Source organism: Balaenoptera physalus (assembly GCF_965194825.1).
Source record: "Balaenoptera physalus genome assembly, chromosome: 1".
In the NCBI taxonomy this organism is placed as follows: Eukaryota; Metazoa; Chordata; class Mammalia; order Artiodactyla; family Balaenopteridae; genus Balaenoptera; species Balaenoptera physalus.
This window is the reverse complement of record NC_138882.1, coordinates 107886746-107908070: the sequence shown is the minus strand read 5'-3', so window position 1 is coordinate 107908070 and position 21325 is coordinate 107886746. Positions and strand designations below refer to the sequence as shown.

At 37.0% G+C, this 21325-nt stretch overlaps 2 protein-coding genes across 10 annotated transcripts in view; one reads left to right on the top strand and one right to left on the bottom strand.

Moving 5' to 3' along the window:
• Positions 1–21325, bottom strand: part of LOC309656428 (uncharacterized protein) — a 467714-nt gene that overhangs the window by 35727 nt on the left and 410662 nt on the right. The gene's annotated exons all lie outside the window — the stretch shown is intronic.
• CDC14A (cell division cycle 14A) overlaps positions 1–21325 on the top strand; it is a 171241-nt gene that overhangs the window by 120409 nt on the left and 29507 nt on the right. For all 8 annotated transcript variants that reach the window (XM_082452072.1, XM_082452073.1, XM_082452070.1 and 5 more), the window contains one exon: positions 13748–13907. In XM_082452072.1, the coding sequence (XP_082308198.1) occupies positions 13748–13907 (160 nt within the window). The remainder of the gene's footprint in view (positions 1–13747; positions 13908–21325) is intronic.

The following is a 21325-nucleotide window of genomic DNA, read 5'->3' as shown; positions in this document are numbered from 1 at the left end:
AAAACAAAGAGATGAAATTAGCACTAGCTGATTTAGGTCCAGCTCTAAAATCAATTGGTGATGTCTTATACTGAAATTTCATTTTTTTCTTTTTATTCTGGTGTGGATCTATATGGAATAGCATTCTTTTCCAGATAATTCCTTTCCCATTTAAATCATTTTATGTCAGTGAGAAACAAATGATCATGAATTTCATAGAAAGATGCTGTAAGCAAGCTTTAAGCATCTGAAATGGATAAAAGGATTTGAGCCTACTGAGCAGTTACTTTAGTTGCCAATCCCAGAGGGAATAAGTGATAGGAAAAGACATGCTGAAACATGTGCAGTTATACCTTAGCTTAAAAGAATGAGGTGGAAGTGTAATGAATACACAAGGAAAAAATACCCAAGAACAGGATCATTAAGAAGACAAGTTCCTAGGTTTTTGGCCTGTGAGATACAAATAAAATAATTATATTATTTTAGAGCTTTCTTCTTGTCAGATTCTCTGCCAGTGGTTTCCATTATTTTGCATTATGTGTGCCTACAGCACACATTGTATTGTGAAGCAATTATACTTCAATAAAGATTAAAAAAACCCCAACTCACTAAAAAAAAAAAGAGACTATGTCTTGATGTACCTCATGGCAGAAGACATACTTTACTGTGTTAGTGACATTCATTCTTTCAACAGATGTATGTTAGGTTCACACTTTCTGCCAGGCAATGCTCCTGATCCTGGGGGTGCAACAGTGAATGCAACAGATGAGGTCCTTTCCTCCCAGGGTGTCAGTATTTCTCGTGGAAGGAGCACACAGTAAACAAGTGTATAAATTTATATACAAGATGATTTCTGACAGGGACATGACAATAGAGACCAGCAGCAGGGGAGGGGGATGACTGGTGGGGGAAAGCCGTTCTGGTTGGTGTGAAATAGTATCTTAATTTGTATTTTCCTGATGACTCATGATCTTGAACACCTTTTATATATGTATCTCCTTTGTGAGGTGTTTGGCCCAAGTCTTTGCCCAGTAAAATTTTTTTTTTTAAATTGTTGATTTGTGGTAGTTCTTTATTTTATTTTTTAATTAAAAATATTTGTTGAAGTTAATATAAAACCATTATTTTTCACAGTACTATGTACAGAGCTGATACTGTCATTCTACAAATTATTTAATATTAGGAAAAGCAGTTAAGGTTGTATCTGGCAGCTTTACAAGAGCACTTTTGCTTTTCAGTGAGATTTTTTTTTTTAATTGAGGCATGATTGACATATAACATTATATTAGTTTCAGGTGTACAACATAATGATTCAATATTTGTATATATATTTTAGATATGAGTTCTTTGTCAGATGTATGTGCTGTGTGTTTTTTAATGAGCAAAATTAAAAATTTTGCTGAAACTGATTTTTAAAAATTAACTTCTTATCCTGCAACCTTACTATTTTCATTCATTAGTTCCGGTAATGTTTTTTTTTTCCTTTTTTCTCGTTGCTAACATTTCCATTACAGTGTTAGTTAGAAGTGGTGAAAATGGACATCCTTGTCTTGTTCTCAGTCTTAGGGGGAAGGCATTCAGTCTTTCATTGTTAAGTATGATGTTAGCTGTGGGGTTTTCATAGATGACCTTTATCTGAATGAGGAAATTACCTTCTCTTTTTTAGTTTGAGAATTTTTATTAATAATGGGTATTGAATTTTTGTCAGTTTTTTCCTACATTTATCAAGATAATCATAATCTTCTAATGTGAATTACACTGATTTTTGAATGTGGAGCTGTGATGTGCATGATGTGCTATTCTTTTTTCATATGGCTCGATTCGATATGCTAATATTTGTTAAGGATTTCTGTGTCTGTATTCATGAAGGACATTGGGTGTAATTTTCTTCTTGTAATACTTTGGTTAAGTTTTGGTATCAGGGTTATGCTGGCTTCATAAAACAAGTGGTGAAGCATTTCCTTTCCTATTCTCTACGAAGAATCTATGTGTAAGATAATACTGGATTTGACGGGGTGGGATGGGAAATTAGGGGATGAGAAAGTCATTTGGAAATAAGGACCTGGTTGATGTTGGATCACCTGGAAGGGTTGATCGTCTGGTGTGACAAAGGTAGACCAGGATGTGAGCCATGATGGGTTTTGTTCTGAAAAGCTTTTAGAGCCAGGTAGGTCATCAGTAGAGGCCACAGGGTACGAGCCCTCTGATGCCTTTCCACCCAGCAACTTCTGGGGTATGGTAACCAAGGGGATGAGGGACCACTTGCTTAGGTGGGTAGCAGGGGAGCATGAGGTACCCAGGTAGTCTCCACTCCTCTGCAGAGTGGTGCTGTGGTCTGCTGGAGGAGGTGCTGGGTCACAGGGAGCCTGGGGGGCTCTGGTGGTCAAGCACTTCTGTTCAGTTCCTTCCCTGACTTTTTCTAACCATCCTGCTGGGAAAGATTATTTAACATGCCTTTCTCTAACCATTCCAAACATGACCTCAAGCCTTCTTCCAAGCTACATTTTATGCCAATAATGATTTTTTTCTCTTACCTTTCTCATGTTGCTCCTATTAGCTGATAAAAGTTTACTTCCTCTATTACATATAAACCGTAAGAAGAGAGGGAAAGGGTTCATTTATGGTTCTACTTTCTTTTAACAAGCTCCTAATGATAAAACTTTAAAATAATTTTCCATCTTGAACGTTACTGTTACAATTTTCTGTCGGTTTTAAGTGTTTTTCAGTGGCCTTTAATATAACTGTCCATATCATTTTTGTCCCAGATTGCAGGGACGCCTCCTTTTCTCCCTTATTTCCTTCCTTCCTTCCTTCCTTCAACAACTATTTGTTGAAAGCCACTGGTAGGCAGTGTTCTTTGCACCTGGGAAGCTGCAGTGAAAGAGTAACTTCTGACCTATAGAGATGGAAGAAAAAGAAAGAGGAGGAGGAGAGGGGGAAGGGGGAGGGGAGGAAGAAGAAGAAGAAGGTGGGGGGGGTTGATTGGTTGTGTGGTTAATAAACAAATGCATAAATTATATAGTTTCTCTGACCATGATTGGTGTGATGCAGAAAAATGAAGCACAGAAGAATAGGGGAAGGAAGAAAAGGCAGTTTTAAATAGCATGGTCGTGGTGGGGCTTATTGAAGACTTTTGAGCAAAGATCTCGAAGAACTGATAGAAAAAATCATAGGTGTTTTGGAGAAGAGGGTTTTCCTCTGAGGGAACAACTGCTGAGGCTCTGAGTGGGAATGTGCCTGAGGCCACCATGGCTGAAGGGGAGAGCAAGGGAGATGAGGCCAAGAGGAAAAAGGTCAGATCAGGCATCCTTCTAGGCCTTTGTAGGAGTTTGGCTTTTCTTTGCATGAGATGAAAAGTCAGCAGAGGGTTTTGAGCAGAGGAGTGAAGTGATCCAACTATAATACACACACACACACACACACACACACACACACACTTTTTTAATTAAAATTTTTACTTTGGGATAATTGTAGGTTAACATGTAGTTGTAAGAAATGGCAGAAAGAACTCTTGTGTACCCTTTACCCACTTTCTCCTAATGCTACCATCTAGCAAAACTATAGTATAATATCACAATCAGGATATTGACATTGATACAGTTAAGATACAACATTTCCATCACTGCAAGAATCCCTCACATTGCCTTTTTATAGCTACTCTCACTTCCTCCCTGCCCACATCCCCTCCTTGACTCCTGACAACTGCCAATCTGTTCTTCCTTTATATATTTTGTCATTTCAAGAGTGTTATATATATGGAATTATAGAGCATGTAACCTTTCGGGCTTGGTGTTTTTCACTCAGTATAATTCTCTGGAGATTCCTCCAGGGTGTTGCATGTAGCCATAATTGTTCCTTTTTGTGGCTGAGTAGCATTCCAAGGTAAGAATGTTCTGCTGTTTATTAACCATTCACCTGTCGAAGGACAGCTGAACTGTTTCCAGTTTTCAGCTATTATGAATAAAGATGCTATAAATGTTCATGTACAGGTTTGTTCAAATGTAAGTTTTCATTTCTCTGGGTTAAGTGCCCCAAAGTGCAATTGCTGGATTGTATGGTACGTGTTTAGTTTTATAAAAAACTGTCCAACTGTTTTCCAGAGTGGCTGTACCATTTTACATTTTCACCAGCAGTGTTTGAGTGATAGAGTTTCTCTTCATATTTGCCAGCATTTTTTTTTTAGCCATTCTGATAGGTGTGTAATGATATATCTTTGTGGGTTTGGTTTGCATTGAAATTGTAATTGTAAGTAACAATGAATAACTTTTCATGTACTTATTTGCCATCCCTATAACTTTTTGGTGAAGCATCTGTTCAAATCTTTTGTTTATTCTTTGAGTGATTTGTTTTCTTATTATTGAGTTTTGAGAGTTCTTTAATGTTCTAGGTACTAGTCCTTTGTCTGATAAATGATTTGCAGATATTTTCTCTCAGTCTGTAACTTGTCTTTCATCCTCTTAATAGAATCTTTCACAGAGCAAAAGTTTTAAATTTTGATGAAGTCCAATTTATCAGTTTTTTCCTTTTTTAGATCATGCTTTTAGTATCAAATCTAAGATCTCTTTGCTTAGCCATAGATCCCCATAAGTTTGTGACTCCTTTTGAGTTACTTTTGTGTAAGATGTGAGACTTAGGTCAAGGTTCATTTTTTTTTTTTGCCTATAGATGTCCAGTTGCTCTGGCACTGGAGCAGTGCCAGAGCACTGTTGAAAAGGTTATTTTTTCTCCATTGAATTACTTTTACATCTCTGTCAACAATTAGATGGGCATATTTCTTTGTTCTTTATTCTGTTCCATTGATGTATGTGTCTATTCTTCCTCCAATACTGTACTCTCTTGATACTGTACTTATATAGAGAGCCTTAACAGAGGAATGACTTCTCCCATTTTTCATTCTTTAACAAAATTGTCTTAGCAATGCCAGTTTCTTTTCTTTTCCATATAAATTTTAGAATAATCTTGTCCACATCTACAAAAAAATCATGCTGCAATTTTGATGCAAATGTGTTAAATCGCTATATCAGTTTTGGGAGAATTGACATCTTTACTGTTGTTGAGTCTTCTAATCCATAAACACAATATGTCTTTTCATTTATTTATATCTTCTTTGATTTCTTTCATCATCATTGTTTAGCTTTCATCATATAAGTCCTGTTTTGTTAGATTTACACTTAAGTATTTCAATTTTTTTGAGTGATTATAAATGATACTGTTTTTTAAATTTCAGTGTCCATGTATTAATTGCTCATACGTAGAAATACAATTGACTTTCTATCTATACTTATTTTGTATCCTGAGATTTAAGAGAGAGAGAGAAAGAAATGTGTGTGACTTCCTGGGATTGCTGCAGAGACAATCATGTCATCTACAAATAGGGAGAATTTTGTTTCCTTTCCAATCTCTATGTCTTTTACTTCCTTTTTTTCCCTTGGTGCACCAGCTAGAACTTGAATAATTGTGGTGAAAATAGACATCCTTCCCTTGTTCCCAGTCTTGGTGGGGGAAAATATCCAGGCATTCACCATGAAATATTAATTGGAGGTTTATCAAGTTGAGGAAGTTCCCCTCTATTTCTGTATTTCTGAGAGTTCTTATTATGAGCAGGTGTTGAGTTTTGTCAAATGCTTTTTCTGCATTGATTGATATGATCATGTGATTTTCTTCTTTAGCCTGTTAATATGGTGGATTACACTGGTTTTTAAAAAATATTGAATGAGGCTTACATCTCTGGAATAAATCCCACTTGATCTTATAAATGGGGAGTTTGCAAATATGATCAAGTAAAGGATCTCGGAGTGAAGAGATTATTCTGGTGGGTTCAGTGTAATCACAGGGACACAGGAGGAGTCAACTAGACAAGAAGGTGATGTGATAATAGAAACAGAGATTGGATTGAAGCTGGATGATGGGACCATACACCAAGGAGTATGGGCAGCCCCTGGTGGCTGAAAAAGGCAAAGAAACAGATTCTCCCTTCATAGTGTCCAGAACGAACCAACCCTGCCAACAATTTGACTTTAGCTCAGCGAAGCTGATGATGGACTCCTGACCTCCACAACTGTATGAAAGTAAATATGTGTTCTTCTAAGCCACTAAGCTTGTGGTAATTTGTGATAGCAGCTTTGTTCAGAGAAGAAACTAATACATCTGTGTACATTGTATACATTTGTGTAGTCAGTAAATACGTACAGTAAGATACACAGATCCTAATTTGAACATGTATATTCCAGACTTCTCTTATTCATCATATGTCTACTTTGGAGTATTTGATGTAGTAGAGTTGCATGATTGACATGTTATTTAAGGAAGATTGGGCTGCAACAATGTATAAGATGAATCGAATGGAGGGAGATTGGAGTCAGAGAGGCTAAAAAGGAGACTACTACTAAAATCTAGGGGACGGGGACTTGTCAAAGGGGCTGGAAGTTAGACCGAAGAATTAGAGATGGGCACCAGAGCATTTCAAGGAAATACATCTCAGGCTTTGAAGACTGACTCATGATATGAGAAATGAAGAGCGTGATGTCAGTGATGACGTAGAAGCATGAATAAGTAACAGGTTCATTAGGAAAGAAAGAGGATTCAAAAGTTTTCTAATAGGTTTTCATCTGTCGAAAATGACTGAACAAGTTAGAGGGATTGTATTCTTTCAGAAGTGAAAAATCCTGTCAGTGCTTTTTAGATAATGTTCATTCTAAATCTGTGACTTTAGGAAAGCTGGTTCATCACATCGTGCTAGTCCTTGAACACCAAAATATACCCAGGTGTTGATTTCTATGCCTTGAAGAAATCTTCCTCTTAATGTCACCAGCAGTAAGAGAGATGTTTATTAACATCCTTGTGAGCTGATGAATTTATGTATTGGCAGATCAAGACATCCCTTTTGTTACGGACTGAAATTTTATATTTAAATTTTTTTCTAGGATATAAATAAAGCTGTTTGCAAAACAACCATCAGGTGTTTTTCTTCTACTTAAAGTTCATATTCTTAAGCTAAAAACACCATTCTGCACCCAAAATATGTCTTCTACCAAATATCCTCAAAGTTCTTAAAATGCTGCACAAACATGCCTCTTTTATTACTGAGCCAAGTCTAGACTCATCCTTCTCAGAGAGAGCCTGTAGAATATATATAGTATACAGATGGGATCAGGCTGCTTTTATGATTTGTTTTATTGGATATTCACTGTGTGACACTATGCTGACCTCTGGATCAGGATCCATTGAAGCTTTCATTCATAAGAAAGGGATCCTGGAGGCACAGGTATGCAGTTCCCATGGGGACTTTCAGCTCACAGAGATCCCTTACTTATGGGAACTGATATGATGTTGTTATTGTTTTTATTTTTTAAAATCCTCCTGAGGCAGTAAGAACTCAGAGCTTAAGTCTGGATTCTGCAGAGAGTTCTGTATTTGCAAAGTAGAGCTTCCACCTTGAATGAAGTTATCTTTAAGAAAGCAATGTTGTGGCTGAACTCTTTTGTTCCTAAATCCATAACTCAGAAATTGCCCCATTCTGCTTTATTATCATAGATATTTTCATCAACTTCCAGTAAGTTGGATATTTTTCAGCATTGTAATTTAGTTATAAGCCTTCGGTTATCTGCGGTACTTCTGAGATATTAAAGTGTGTCACATTCACTTGGGGATTTTGTGAAATGCACTTTCCAACAAGCTCCCAGGTGATAACTATGCTGCTGGTCCACCAACCACATTGTGTAACAAGAGTCTGTGGCTCATTTTTACTTGTAGATATCAGCTTATACAGCATTTAGTTTGGTGCTTATGGCATTTGGTTAGTTTCACAATTGGATTGAACAATGATAGAAATTAATAGTTCAACCATTGGTTTTTATTTCAGGAAATTACTAAAACTAAGATGAAGAAAACCTGTTCAAGAAAATGGAAAAGTGCTTAAAAATGTCTAACAATAACCACTTGAGTTTTAAATTATAATTTATTTATAGTATTTTTTTAAGATACATGAGCTAGGTCAAGAAATATGGATTAAATTTTTTTTAATAATCTTTTTTGAAGATTTAAGAACTTGTCTTTCCTAAAATGCAGTACTTAAAATTTGAAATATTGTGAACAAAAGAATTTAAAATAATAATAGACAATATTGTGATTTATTTATTAAACTAACAAGCACATTGCATAGGTTTGAGTTTGCACTGTTTATTTGACAGTCATATTTTTGCAGTAACACTCAGTTATATTGCTTTTCAGTATTTACTGTTGCATAATTTGATCCATTTATTGACTCTCAGTTGGCATTGAATCTACTGGGTAAACAAAAATAAAATTCTAATATGGGTCTAAGTAAAAAGGATAAGGTATATGTAAGAATTTTTGGCAACGATGGCATCAGAAATTTATCTTGAAATACTCATATCAGTTACTGAAGATAGAAGATTGAATGGTTTTTGTTTTGTTTCCTTTTTTTTTCTTATTAAAATATGTTTTATTTGTTGACTGAATAATGCTAGTTCTATGTTTCCTGTGTAAAAGGGTTAGAGTTGGAAAAACAAAATGTAAGCCATAAAGCATTAGGTTTACTTATAAAGTTTGTACTTTGGTATGATACCAGTGATCTAGCTCCTAATTGTGGGGTTCTATCCCTAAATGAGAATTAGGTAGTTGAGTCTTTTTGGGAATTCCCTAAGTCATTTTTTTCTCTCCTTGTGCATTTCAGGATCAAGAACTTTTCCCTACACCCTCATAAATTCTTTCTAAGCATCTTCCTATTAAATCTTCCATTCTTACTCTCCAAAGTGAGAGTAGAACTCCTTGAATACCTGTCTCCTTCCCACCCCCTGAATCTTGGGTACTGCTGTCTAGTCTGTCTTCCTTTGATATCAGGTTAGACCATTTCATTAGTCCAATTCTTTGAACCAGGAACTACTCTGTTTCCGTAAGAGTTCTGGGGGAGTGGAAGGAGGCACACAGGGCAGATTGGGGCTCAAGTCACAGCTAGAGGAGGCCTAGGTCAAGGTAGAAAGTTGGTTGGGTTTCTATATGAAATGACCAAATGGTGGCTTTGGATGGACACTGGGGTCAGGATTAGGTCATACTAGAAAAATATGTGTCGAGGATGGAAGAAGTGATGAAGAGGAAGAGTTAGGATGGTGTGGAGATGGGATTCGGTTACAGTCAGGAAAGTGAGAGAGAAGAGGTCAGCCACAAACAGAAGAAGCTGCACTCTGGCTGCCACTGTGTTCTGAATTCAAAACCAGGAATATCTGTAACAATGCAACTGACCTGACTTTCTTTAGAGGAATTTTAAAAGCAGTTTTTTTTTTTTAAAGACTCATGAAGGTTTTATATCAGAATTAGCTATGACTTGGCTTGTAATGAGGCCAGGTTAATTAGTTTTTTTCTTATGTCCCAGGCTTGGCTAGCCCAAACCTGACTAACTTAGGGCCAGGACATGGCCAAAAATAATGACCCTAGCACTGGCTACTTTTCTCAACAAGACTCTGTTCAAAGTTACTTCAAAGCACTTGTTCTTTTTTGGTAAAAGGTCAGTTATGTCACGCTCTCTTAGAAAATGCACTACTTTACTGGAGGATTTACTTTGAGTTGGTGTGTTAGCTTCACAGGATTTGATTTTTAAATGCTGAATACTTAAAAATACATGTTTTACTTCTTCTGTTTGAGATGAGGCTTTTAAGGAGTAATAGACACCACAATAAAAGCTAGCGTGGTTTCCACTGTCATTAAAAAAGGTATTTGCGTGAAGTGCTGCTTTTTCTTAAGGAGCACTTGAGTACAGCATCGCTTAGCAACACACAAATCAACTTTGACATCTTATCATCTGTATATTCAGGTTTAAATCAAGTCTTTCCAGTGATGGGACAGATTGAGTCTTTTAAACTGAGCAAGTGAAAGGTGTCATGTTGTCACCTTCATCTTTGGGTTGGCAGCAAGTTTATAACATTTTGGAATTAGAATTTTTTTCAATTTATCCTCTTGGGCCTCCAGCTTCTCAGCTTCTGTTCCCTCTTCATGTTTCTTATACCTAAAGATCCTTACAGGGTTTTTCCTTCAGTTCTGAGATCTAAGGTAAGCCCCTTAGCATGGTGTGCAGAGCCTGCCAGGAGCTGCTTCCCGTCTCCTCTCCTATGAAGCAGAAGGGCTTCAGCCAAGCCAAGCAACAGTTTTCCATACATGCTGTGTTCTTTGATATCACTGTTTCTTCAAGCCCACATTGTTTTTTTTGTTGGGGAATACTCTCGCTGGCTAAGCCCTGCTCATCTTTCTAGATAATGCCTGGATTCTCAGACAACTTCAGTCTGATTCTTTCAGTTTGAGTTAAGGGCCCCTTCTCCTAGGCTCCTAAGCAAATCTTGGTCATTGAGCTTTAATATTGGATTTCAGTTGTTTACTTTTCTCATACTAACCTGGGAATTTCTTGAGGGACAGGAATTCTGTCTTATCTGTTTATCCCTGTCCTTTCTGTGTGTTTCATGTAGCTGATTTTTTCATTATCTGTGACAGGGCTGAGTTTTCTTTCCCTGTGAAGAAGTAGTTCTTTATTACTGGGGAGTTTTGACCAGAGGCCCAAGACCTCTATTATTTATAAATTTAACAGTTATTTTTTGAAGTATCCATACTGTGCCAAGGACTGTGCTTTTGTTTACTACTACTGGAAGGATATAGATTCAAGCATCATATAAAAGGTTATGCTAGATGTAACAGTAAGTGAAAAAAGTTTGGAGGAGCAAAAAATTAAAGCAAGAATTTTTGAAGATACAAAGTATCAGGAAGGCTATTCCATGGTTTTATGAAGATTTCCACAAAGGGAGAAAAAGTTAAGAGTTCGTTTTGAATACATATTTTTATTTATTTATTTATTTATTTATTTATTTATTTATTTATTTATTTTCGGTTGTGTTGGGTCTTCGTTTCTGTGCTAGGGCTTTCTCTAGTTGTGGCAAGTGGGGGCCACTCTTCATCACGGTGCGCGGGCCTCTCACTGTCATGGCCTCTCGTTGCGGAGCACAGGCTCCAGATGCGCAGGCTCAGTAGTTGTGGCTCATGGGCCTAGTTGCTCTGCGGCATGCGGGATCTTCCCAGACCAGGGCTCGAACCTGTGTCCCCTGCATTGGCAGGCAGATTCTCAACCACTGCGCCACCAGGGAAGCCCTGAATACATATTTTTACAACTGGTATAGAAAAATTACCTCATCAACTTATGTATCCTAATCTCAGGAAACACTCCTCAGTAGTTTGCTTCCAAGAAGCAAAAAAAAATCTGCCATGATAGAATGTAGATACTGCCACACTCCTTAGTGAATTGGTGTGTGTGGATTTCTGGAATTTTAATTTTATTCATATATTTAAAAATACACCGAATTTTTATTTTAAAATTTAATGTATTTAGAAACATTCTTTAATCTAGTTTCAATTTTAGAACAATGTTAGGGATGAAAAGTCAGTCTTGTATGTGGACAGCATTTTATATCTATAGTGGCTATCTATATATGTATCATATCTATCTCTACATCTCTATCTATATGTCTGTATCCATATAGGCTGTCTCAGAAATTATATCTAAAGGTATTTCTTTTCCTCTTTTGCTTTATTTGGAAAATATTGAAAAATGAGAACAAAGTAAAAGAAAAACAAAATTTCTTATTTGAAAGTAGGGTAGGATATTATATTTAAAATAAAGAAAGCCCCTCAACCATTCAGTTCTACCCTATGCTGTTAACATTTGGGCACTTCTTCTCCTGACTTCTAAAGGTGCTCTTGTTAACACAGTGTAGTCATGTGCTGCCTGCTATCTTTTATGATAGCAACTTTAAAGGTTCCTTTTCAAAATTACTCTCTCTTTGTTCTGCTTTGAGCTATATTTTTATTTATTTATTTTCAGATCATTTATTTTTTACAAAAGCAAACAAAGCACATTGTTTTTAAAAAAAGTAAAAAAGTGTAGACATTATGTAGTAGAAAGCAAAATTTTCCTTTGTCACTGTTCTTCAGGGTAACTCATTAATATTTTGGCATATAATCTTCTAAATAACTGTGAACTGTGAATTGTAACCTTTTTCCCTTTTGTTTTTGTTTTTTCAAAACAGGATCACACTTTCCACACTCTGTCACTTATATTATTCATTCACTAATGCTTTATTTCATGGCTACTCTCCCCTGTCACCACATGAGAGTCCATCCCAGGCTTTTTACTGACTACATAATATTTCACAGAATAGATCTACTGTAATTTAATAAGCTGTTGTCCATTAGGGTGTCTCCATTGTTTTGCTATTACAAATAATATTGTAACAAGCATGTTTGTATCTTGTACACAAGCATGTATTTCTGTAGTGTGACACCTAGATATGGATTTGCTTGGTTGGAGGGATTGCATATGTAAAGTTTTGCTGTAATATAAAGGATAAACTCTTCTTCAAGACTTTCAACAATTTTTAACTGTAAACAATAAAGTTCTGATTTGAGAATAAACATGGTTTAAAAGGAAAGATGGATTCCTGTTTAAAAGGAAAGATGATTCCTTTCCTGAGGGCTCAGTGAGACAGTACATTTCAGGGAGCGTTATTTGTTTTTCTTCTCATGTTTTAACCTGGATTTTCTGTGATATGTAGAATCTTTGAGAGAAAGTATTACTTGGTCTTCCTGCTGCTTTACAAAAGAAATCTATGTTCTTATTGGTGGCATCTCCCTGATAATGCTATTATTTCATTGCATGTTGGTATTCCTTATGATGAACAATAATGTTTTTGGTTGAATTCTAATCTGTACAGTATGGTATAGTACAGAACAAAAACTGTTCTGTGGGATAATTTATCTTAAAAGAAATACATGAAGGTGACTCGATCAATAAAAATAGTAGCCCCAGATTGTCATTTTACTTACACATTTAAGTTCTTTTCTTATAACCTTGAAAACAGTTGTAAATATGTCTTGTTTGAATAAAGGAAAGCTTATAGATGAATGTCAAATACATTTTCTTTTTCCCAAAGGATCATCTAATTGAGGCTATAAACCTTATTTTTAGGTTATAAGAGTGGGTTTGTAAAGTTATATGTTCATGGCTTTTCATGATACCACATACAGTTAGGTGTTTGGTACTTTTTTAAGGTACTATCTCCATCTAACTTAAGTTTATTCACCTACATCTTTGAGTCCATTTCGCTTCAGCTATTTTTACAGATGTATCAAATTGCTATTTGAGAACTATATTACAGATTTCAAATTCATGTTTAAAAGACAAATTGGCTCACTATCTTTATGGCTGTGGAATTTGTTTTAAGCACTGAGAACCTTAATAGTCAACCCAGGTAGGGCTATATAGACATATATTGGAAGAAGGGTTTTGTATTTAATATAGAACTTTATTTATTTATTTTTTGAATTTTATTTTATTTATTTTTTTATACAGCAGGTTCTTATTAGTCATCCATTTTATACACATCAGTGTATACATGTCAATCCCAATCCCCCAAGTCATCACACCACCACCACCACCCCCCACCCCCCTGCCGCTTTCCCCCCTTGGTGTCCATACGGTTGTTCTCTACATCTGTGTCTCAATTTCTGCCCTGCAAACCGGTTCATCTGTACAACTTTAAATAATTTATTTTGGAATTCAGAAAATGACTTTATTTTTCTTTAAGACTTCCTAATCTTTCTAGTCTGATCTGCAAATGTCTATCTGCTAATCTTTTTGTCTATAAGATATCATACTTTTGAGGAGGTGATACTCATTTATTTCAAAGATTTTGTTTTTTTCTCCTTTTTACAGAAAACAGGCATCGTTATGGGTCCAAGGAGACATTTTCCGATCCAAACTGAAAAATAGACCATCCAGTGAAGGAAGTATTAACAAAATTCTTTCTAGCTTGGATGATATGTCTATTGGTGGAAACTTATCTAAAATACAAAACGTGGAGAGATTTGGAGAGGTGAGTTTTTTCCAGGAAGATTTTTGTGTCTCCTTAAGACTAACGTTCTGCATTTCTTTGTTTCCCAATTGAACACATATAACATAGCCACATCTCTTCTCTGAATGCTGCAGTACTAAATTTTTAGGCATGGAGTCAACACCTATAAAGCAATGATAAAAGCAAAGAAAGCAATTATCCTTAAAAAGAAAAAACCTGTAATTTAAGGAGTACAATTATAAAGGAGTCTAATCTGGTTTGGAAAATACTTACAAAAAAGAAATAGAAAAGCAAACTTTCTCTTTGAAAATGGAAATAGATAACAAGAAGAAAAATCTTAATGGGACAGTTGGATATTACATACCACAAGTGGTACATTGAAGCCTCAAATTCATGATTTCTAAAGTAAGTCCAGAGTTGAAAACATAATCAGGGGCAACTTATTTTTTTTTTAAATTGAGACTCCATTATAAACAAACCACTTTAAACAATTGACATACACATCTGATTTAATCTCCATAACTACCTGGTGAGTAAGGCAATATTATCTCTATTTTATAATAAGGAAATTGAATATTAGAGAAATTCTAATCTCAGTGTCAGAAACATGATTCAGTCCAGGTCTATCTGATTTCACATCCATATTTTTTTCTATTACACCTGCTACCTCTGAATAAAAATGGTAGTGATTTACTAAGAATTAAGATCATGGGCATTTTTGGAGCTAGAAGCAACCTTGAAATAATTTGTTCTAGTTTCCTCTCTTGTGTGGATCAGAAACCCGGGTCGCACAAAATTTTTTACTTGCCAAGGTTACAGAGTTTTTAAGTAGTGGGGCCACCTTAAGAGCTGGTAGTCTAACTCCTAGTTTGGCTCTTTCTACTGCAATATGCCTGAGGTGAAGCTAAGCACCTAGTTTATATTTATATTTTTATGTCACTAAAGGGGCAAAAAAGCTATTAAAATATTTAAGCAGCAAGTGTAGATTTACATTCAATTAGGCAGTGACCCATTAGACATGGACAAGGGCCTTGAACAAGCTTAGCCCTCAAGGATGGAAAGAATGCATCATAGCTCTGTTAGGTCAACAATTGGCATCCCAAACAGATTTTTTTTCACCAGGAAAGATAACAGGAGTGCTTGGAGATAGGGAGTGTTTTCTTCAAGAGGAAGGATGGGGACTGCTGGAGGAACTGAGTTTTCAACCCTGTGGTATGTTCTCCAGGACAGCCACTGATGAAGTGGCTAAGTTTACTGGTTTGAGTCATCTGTCCTGACCAAGCGTAAATCTTATTACCCAAGGTCGTGTTGATGTTCAGAGCCTTTGTAGACCTTTTCTTGTCTCTGTGTTATGGTTTGGCCTATTCAAAGCAAACAAAAAGGATCTGACATTTTAATGAGATAATGTAGCTAAACAAGAACACTTTGTTGCTCTGGTCAGCATTTCCTCCCCAGGTTTGAGTTCAAGTAAATAAGTCTTTTGAGTTATGACCTCTAAAGAGGCACATGTGAAACCCATCCATCTATCTGAGAAATATATTTATCTTGCAGGAACATAATGCTGTTTATATCATAATCTGTATTAAATTAACATCTGGTAGTTAGAACATTTCATTCTCATACTCTTTTAGATCCCAATTTGTTGAACTTGAGACTGATTAACATTTATCACTGGAAGGGTGATGAATGCAGTATGATTGAAATTTAAAATAAGTCAGTTTTAAATATGAGCATATATTCAGATATTGGCTGTTTTACCTCCTTCCTATTTCCCACCCCCCAAATTAATTACTTAGCTCTCATTCAGAAGTGCTATTATTTTTGAAATTAGAGGACAGAAATGAAAGAGTTCAGAAATACTAGAGAATGATGGTGTGGTTAAGATTGTAGACAGTGACATATCTATGGGTTTTGGACGACTTTATAGTTAGGTGATGCTTTGTGCAAGTACCTCTTCTGATTCTGAGCCTTTTTATTGCCATGCTTATCTGGTGCTGTCTCCATGAATATGGGGAGTTAGTTTACTCAAGTGAGTGTAACAGAGTTAGTGATTTCTTTATCATTCTTGTGAATTCCAATTGGGAAAATACGTCAAGAATGCTGCAAGGGTTTTAATGTTTCAAGTTCTATACCAATGTTCAGGACAGAAGCCCATGGAAATTCTGGATTTATTTAGTTTATATACAGAGAAAGTGCAAAAAGCCAGTGTTCTTCTAGAGGTAGTTTTTTTTTTAAAGTCAAATTAAAAGCAGAGATAGCAAATTATTTTTTGATTTCTAAGCCTACAGGAATTTTCCTGTGATTGGTTATTAGGAAGCTTGGGAAGCTCCGTAGTTACCTGATTTGGGGAGCTTGAATGTATAGTTTTTCAGTGCTTATGGGGCGGGTAAAAGGAAAATAATCAAAAGTATGAACCAGAATGATTCAGGCCATAGTAATGGAGTAGGTTGTGGCTTTAATGAATTCTCTTCACGCACTTAGAGTTGTGAGAAATCTTTTAAAAACAGAGGCTTTTCCTTTATTTAACCTGGTCTTCAGTGCTGGACTAGGAACTATGAAATGTACACAGCCCATCCTGTGGGTCTGGAGTGGGCTCCCTGCTTCACGCCCCTGCCTTGCACTGTCCGTTTCCTCCATGGTCCTTACCTCGCCTTCCTTGCTGGGCAATACGCTTTGTAAGGATGGAGGCTTCTATCTGCCCTCATCATAAGTCTATTCCTAGCCCACAGGGCCTTCGTAAATATTACCTGAATGAAGGAAGACTGACAGTTTCACAGAAAACAAACAAGAATACAGACATGAAACTGGTAATAATCCAAGCTATCCAAGGGTAGCATGTGCTCAAATATAAAATAGTACCAGCAATAAGTGCTCATTTTGACATTGAGTGGCCTTAGGATCCATTCTGTATTGGGGTTATTAAAAAATGGCTTTAAATGGAACCTAATGCACTTTATTTAAAGTGCCAGATGTATAAGGAGTTAAATGAGGAGCTTACAGGGCAACAACAACAACCTAAATAGCACCTACTATGTGCCCGGCACTGTCCTAAGCACTTTATTACATGGATTAATTTTAGGACTTAGAAGAGCTGTATGAAATAGGCACCTTTACTAGGTCCATTTCACAGATGACATAACTGAGGTAGAGGAAGTTAAGCTGCCTGCCCAAGATCACAAAGTACAGAGTGGAGTTGTCATTTGAACCCAGGCACTCTGGCTCCAGAGTTGGCCTCTGACCCTGAGGCCTCTCACTGTACTATGCTGCCTCTCCACTGGGTCCTCTTTGTGGCTTTAGTACATTGCATACAGTCATTTTGGACATAACCTTAGCCAACGTGTCCTAATAAATTTCTCCCGGAATTGCAATTGTTTTTATCCTTTTCCTCCTCTAGGGTGATAGTCCAGTATTAGCACACCAGTCAGTATGTACTCTTGAGTTAGAGATATTAATGAGATACAGGTGCTGCTGAGGTTTAGCCATGTTCACATTAATTGACAATCAGGTAAATAAGAGTGTGGTGTTTTAATTACATCATTGAGTTACCATGATTTATAAAATCCTTTGCCCATGAGCAGGGTACATCTTAAAAAAAAATCTATGAAGTACAAATTAAATCTCTAAGGCCCTACTTTTAAGCACCTTTCTTTCCACTCTTAGGCCCACTAAGGCATCCCAGGTCCAATCTGAAAGCCGCTGGGATCCACCAGAGGCTATCAGTAAGGGAAGTGACAGTACGCAGATTCACCCTTTGAGGAGCTCACCCTGGCTGTGCTGTGGAAGGGGTGCTGGTGTCTGTGTGTGGCCAGGGGTGGAAGGCCAGGGAGCTGGTCATGAGGCAGTGGTCCAGGTGACAGAGGTCTGAACCAGTGGCAGGGAGAAGGAAGAGAAGACGAATTTGGGGGGCTCTGATAAATCCAAACTTTTTATTGATCAGAAACAACTTATGAAGATGACCTCTTTGCCTTTCCCCAACTTTTACATCTCATAGGTTTAACATCTGAGAGATGAAAAGAATTTTAGAGATGACCCAGTCATTTTTCCTTGCCAAATCATTTAAATCTGCTAAAAATTCCATTTTTGTCTTTTTCTTTCAGTCCTTAGACTTCTATTTTTACTTGTTTCTATTTCAAACTCTCCTTTTATGTCATTTTTCTGTTATAACTCTTCCGTCTTTATTCCATAGTGTGCTATATTTCATCTAAAAGATCTTTTCTTAATGGCATACACAACGACCTCCCTAGTAGTTTTCTCCATTATCATTTTATTAATGTGTTGGTCAGTAATTTATCCAACTGAAATCTATGGGCACAATTTTATTTATTTGATTTTGGTTTTCATCTTGTCTGCATATAGAGAACAACTGGTGGAATAAAATACATCTTCATATTTTATGCTATTATTTGTTCTTTAGCTAGACCATCACCTATAAATAACAATATCTTTAAAAATGCTCCTTCCTTATGTGTTTTAGTTGGCTCTTATTTTCCTGTCTTTATGTAGGGCAGGCTTGTATCCAAAAGAAAATGCACTGATGCTCAGATCCTCCAGAGGGCGACAGGGGGTCTGAGAACAGACCCCTGTCCTTGGGGGAGCCAAGATATCAGGGTCTTCCCTGAACTAGGCTTCTTCACCATTGCCAGCAATCGTGTGGTTTTGTTTCAGGGGATCTGCTGCTTCCAGAGTAGCTGAGAGCAAGAGGGGGGCTGCACTGGGACTCTGGGGAAAGGGGCTGGAGCCCAAGAGCACACGGAGGCCTGGATTAGATTCTCAGCATTTATCGTTTGTGAGTTTGTTTATCGTTAGTCATCATGAGGAATGAATTTGGTATAAAGAATGCGGTGTAACAGTACCTGATGAGAAACATCTTCAAACTGCCCTAGGTCCACCAGTTCTTGGGATTGATTTATGCCTCATGACAAATGGAGCTCTATTTTCTAATATACTTTTCCCCACACAGGTGCTTGTGACCTAGTATATGTTATAAGTGCCCTGATAAATACAGGGGTTGGTTATATTCCTGTCTGCATGTCTTATTCAGGATTCCAGGAGACCAAAGTCCTCTTCTATATAGTTTTTTTTCTTTTTTTAAAAATATTTTTTATTGAAGTATAGTTGATTTACAATGTTGTGTTAATTTCTGCTGTACAGCAAAGTGATTCAGTTTTATATATATATATATATATACATTCTTTTTTTTAATATTCTTTTCTATTATGGTTTATCATAGGATATTGAATATAGTTCCCGGTGCTATACAGTAGGACCTCGTTGTTTATCCATTCTATATATAAAAGTTTGCATCTGCTAACCCCAACCTCCCATTCCATCCCTCCCCCAACCCCCTCCCACTTGGCAACCACCAGTCTGTTCTCTATGTCTGTGAGTCTGTTTCTATTTCATAGATAGATTCATTTGTGTCACATTTTAGACTCCACACATAAGTGATATCATATGGTATTTGTCTTTCTCTTTCTGACTTACTTCATTTAGTGTGATAATCTCTAGTTGCATCCATGTTGCTGCAAATGGCATTATTTTGTTCTTTTTTATGACTGAGTAGTATTCCATTGTATATATGTACCACATTTTCTGTATTCATTCATCTGTTGATGGACATCTAGGTTGTTTCCATGTCTTGCCTATTGTGAATAGTGCTACTATGAACATAGGGGTGCATGTATCTTTTTGAATTATAGTTTTGTTGATATATGGCCAGGAGTGGGATTGCTGGATCATATGGTAATTCTATTTTTAGTTTTCTGAGGAACCTCCATACTGTTTTCCACAGTGGCTGCACCAACTTACATTCCCACCAGCAGTGTAGGAGGGTTCCCTTTTCTACACATCCTCTCTAGCACTTGTTATTTGTAGACTTTTTAATGATGGTCATTCTGACCAGTGTGAGGTGGAACCTCATTGTAGTTTTGATTTGCATTTCTCTAATAATTAGTGATGTTGAGTACCTTTTCCTGTGCCTATTGGCCATCTGTATTTCTTCTTTGGAGGAATGTCTATTTAGGTCTTCTGCCCATTTTTTGATTGGGTTGTTTGTTTTTTTGTGGTTGAGTTGTATGAGCTGTGTATTTTGGAAATTAAGCCCGTGTTGGGTGCATCATTTGCAAATGTTTTCTCCCATTCTGTAGGTTGTCTTTTCTTTTTATGGTTTCCTTTGCTGTGCAAAAGCTTGTAAGTTTGATTAGGTCCCACTTGTTTATTTTTGTTTTTATTTCTGTTGCCTTGGGAAACTGATAAAAGAAAACATTGGTATGATTTCTGTCAGAGAATGTTTTGCCTATGATCTCTTCTAGGAGTTTTATGGTGTCCTGTCTTATGTTTAAGTCTTTAAGCCTTTTTGAGTTTATTTTTGTGTGTGGTGATAGGGTGTGTTCATTGATTTACATGCGGCTATCCAACTTTTCCAACACCACTTGCTGAAGAGACTCTCTCTTTCCCATTGTATATTCTTGCCTCCTTTGTCAAAGTTTAATTGACCATAGGTGTGTGGGGCTTTTTGTTTCTTAATTTTGTAATTTAAATGTGTTTTGAATAACATTGTATATAACTATTTTTGTCAAGAGTTTGAAGGCTGTTAATCATTTACTAAGAATCTTATAACTCATATGTTTTATATTCTTAGTCCTAAAAATGGCTAAAACTTCTTACAATAGCCACAGAAATAAAATAAGGGGAGATAGGTTGAGACAAAAAACCCCATGATTTATATTTTAGCAGATTTTTTTCAGACCTGTACTGTGCGTCCAGATCTTTTCCCCTCCCTCCTCCTTCCCCAGGTCCTGAGTTCCAGGCAGTTTCTCCTACCTTAATCCAATCTGTCATCTCTCACCAGACCACTGCTGTGCCCCCCGCCCCCAGTCTTGATCTCTCTGAGTTATTCTCCTCACATTAATCAACTGGGAGGAAATATTTACAACACATTCAAATGAAGGTAATTTTTTTTAAATGTAAAGAACCCTTAAGAAATCAATGTGCGGCTTCCCTGGTGGTGCAGTGGTTAAGAATCCTCCTGCCAATGCAGGGGACATGGGTTCGAGCCCCGGTCTGGGAAGATCCCACATGCCGCGGAGCAAGTAAGCCCGTGTGCCACAACTACTGAGCCTGTGCTCTAGAGCCCGCGAGCCACGACTACTGAGCCTGCATGCCACAACTACTGAGCCCTCACGCCTAAAGCCTGTGCTCCACAAGAGAAGCTACCGCAATGAGAAGCCTGCGCACTGCAACGAAGAGTGGCCCCTGCTTTCCTCAACTAGAGAAAGCCCATGCACAGCAACAAAGGCCCAATGCACCCAAAAATAAATAAAGAAAATAAATAAATTTATTAAAAAAAATCAGGGCTTCCCTGGTGGCGCAGTGGTTGAGAATCTGCCTGCTAATGCAGGGGACACGGGTTCAGGCCCTGGTCTGGGAAGATCCAACAT